This window comes from Phoca vitulina, unplaced genomic scaffold (assembly GCF_004348235.1).
Source record: "Phoca vitulina isolate PV1807 unplaced genomic scaffold, GSC_HSeal_1.0 scaffold1164, whole genome shotgun sequence".
NCBI classification, from domain to species: Eukaryota; Metazoa; Chordata; class Mammalia; order Carnivora; family Phocidae; genus Phoca; species Phoca vitulina.
Genome location: NW_022590851.1, coordinates 1 through 2,303, shown reverse-complemented (window position 1 = coordinate 2,303; position 2,303 = coordinate 1). Strand labels below are relative to the sequence as shown.

Here is a 2,303-nt window from a genome sequence, read left to right as displayed (position 1 = left end):
TGATGTTACAGTATCTTCGAATGGGTGTGAAAGAGAATAAACATTTCAGAGCTTTATCCCGTAGTTACCAGATGTTAGTGCTAAACACGGAGAAATTCAATTCTCAAGAGAAAAATAGTCTGAATACTAGCTCATTTTCTTGGTAAACAGAGCTAGGGCTGCAGCCAAATTCCAGCATTTTGTTCCTTCTTGGAGTTGTGGAGGACACACTGAGTGTCAGTACGAAAATCCTGCTAGATCCTAGGCAAAACCCCAGCACTGCCTGACTTTAACCTGGACGCACTCCCCACCTCCTGAGAACTGGGACAGATCCAATGAGCCAACTCTACGGAGCAACTAAAACGTGCAAGGTGCTCTTCCATGCACTTGGGGAGCACAGTTACACAACTCTGCTCCCAGAGTCAGCTCAGGGGTGGGGCCAGGAGGTACCGATTATATATGCTCTGAAGCTTACTCTACTTGGTAAAGTGCCTTCCCTCCGAGTGGTGGCTTTCTTTCTTGACATCTGGATTACTCAAGGGACCAAGGGGTGACTCTGTAGACACTGCGGCCTTTAAACATTAGCTGCCTCTTCGGGAACGGCTTCCTTGAGGAGCGAGTACAGGCGGGGCCTTCCCAACCTACACCAATCGCAGAAAGGGGGGATGCTGCAGTTGCTAGAGAAGATCGCGGCATCCCTTCCCCCACCGTCCTTGCCTGTCCCACTAAGCTCGGACTGTCCCAACCAGTAGTACAACAGCCACTCTCCGTGAAAACGGGAAGTGGCTCTGAAAAGAGCCTTTGTGAAGGAGCGGGCGGACCGTGTGGCTCAGGCCCTCTCCCCGCGGATGCGGCGCGCCAGCTGGATGTCCTTGGGCATGATGGTGACGCGCTTGGCGTGGGTGGCGCACAGGTTGGTGTCCTCGAAGAGCCCCACCAGGTAGGCCTCGCACGCCTCCTGCAGGGCCATGACGGCCGAGCTCTGGAAGCGCAGGTCGGTCTTGAAGTCCTGCGCGATCTCGCGCACCAGCCGCTGGAACGGCAGCTTGCGGATCAGCAGCTCGGTGGACTTCTGGTAGCGCCGGATCTCGCGCAGGGCCACCGTGCCGGGCCGGTAGCGGTGCGGCTTCTTGACGCCGCCGGTGGCCGGCGCGCTCTTGCGGGCCGCCTTGGTGGCCAGCTGCTTGCGCGGGGCCTTGCCGCCGGTCGACTTGCGGGCCGTCTGCTTCGTGCGGGCCATGGCCGGACACTCGCGCTGCGAAAACCAGCGACTGCCGAGTTGGTGTGGGGACCGGACTTTATACTCATGAGCCCCTCCTGATTGGTCAGAGCTGTCGCAGGAGTAACCTGATTGGCTCCCAATCCAATCCTCATCTGAGTCGGTTTTGTTTTCCACGCTTGCTTTTATTTTTGTTTCCTATTTTTATAGGAAAAAATTATGGCTATACTCCACCCTAAGTTTACTGTTTTCAACCAAAACGTTAAGATTCCACCAGTGAAAAGGAATCGGACCTAGAATCTGTGAAGTCAGAGCCTAAAGTGTCCTTAAATTTCAGTCCTTTCCCCTTTTCCATATAATATGGGGAAAAAATCATATGAGAATAATGTGTTGGTTAGTCTAAGAAAAGTTGCGTTTCGTAACTGCATCATTAAGATCTGCTTCTGCTGATTGTGCCGAGACCCAGAACAAAGTCAGTTTTCAAATAAAACGGGCACCGCGGAGCCCGGAACACCAAGACTTGACTTTGCCCCGCGTGGTGCGGGGAGGGGAGCTTGAGTGTTGGACTCCTCAGTACCAGCGAGCGGTTCTGACATCAATACCTTACTCTGGTGCAATCAGGTGGCTGATTGGGCTACTTAATATGTAAATTGTGCTAAATTTAATCAGCAGGTGTGGAGTGCTGACATCTACAGCGACCGGTAATTAAGAGCCTTTCTCTAGAGTAGCTCTGAAGTGTTGTTAGGAAGCTTTTCGTTACCAATGAACCATCAGGTTCTGCTGGTGATAAAGACCCAGAAACAACACAAAACAGGTTTAATTAGTGTATTAGCTGGAACAGAAATTTACTTCTTAATTAACCAGAGCAGTGTGTTCGTGGGGAGGGGACAATAAAGGTGGTTTAGTGGTTTTATAATTGACCAAAATATGCATTGTATGGCCTTTACCAGAACTGGCCAAATCAAGGAGGCCAGTTATTTCCTGCTCCTTACATTTAGGTTGTTTGTAGCTAAGTTTCAGGAGAGTGTTAAGTTCTTTCTCAGAAGTGGTGGGTGGCCCTGAAAAGAGCCTTTTGGTTTTGAAGTTGTTGCTATCGAGACCTTAC

General features: G+C 51.0%; 1 protein-coding gene across 1 annotated transcript; it reads right to left on the bottom strand.

The window, feature by feature from the left end:
- Positions 1-783: 783 nt before the first annotated feature.
- Positions 784-1,236, bottom strand: LOC116629497 (histone H3.1-like). Its single transcript, XM_032399771.1, has one exon. It carries the CDS (start codon positions 1,217-1,219, stop codon positions 809-811), a length of 411 nt encoding a protein of 136 aa, XP_032255662.1. The 5' UTR covers positions 1,220-1,236; the 3' UTR covers positions 784-808.
- Between the last annotated feature and the right edge of the window lie 1,067 nt (positions 1,237-2,303).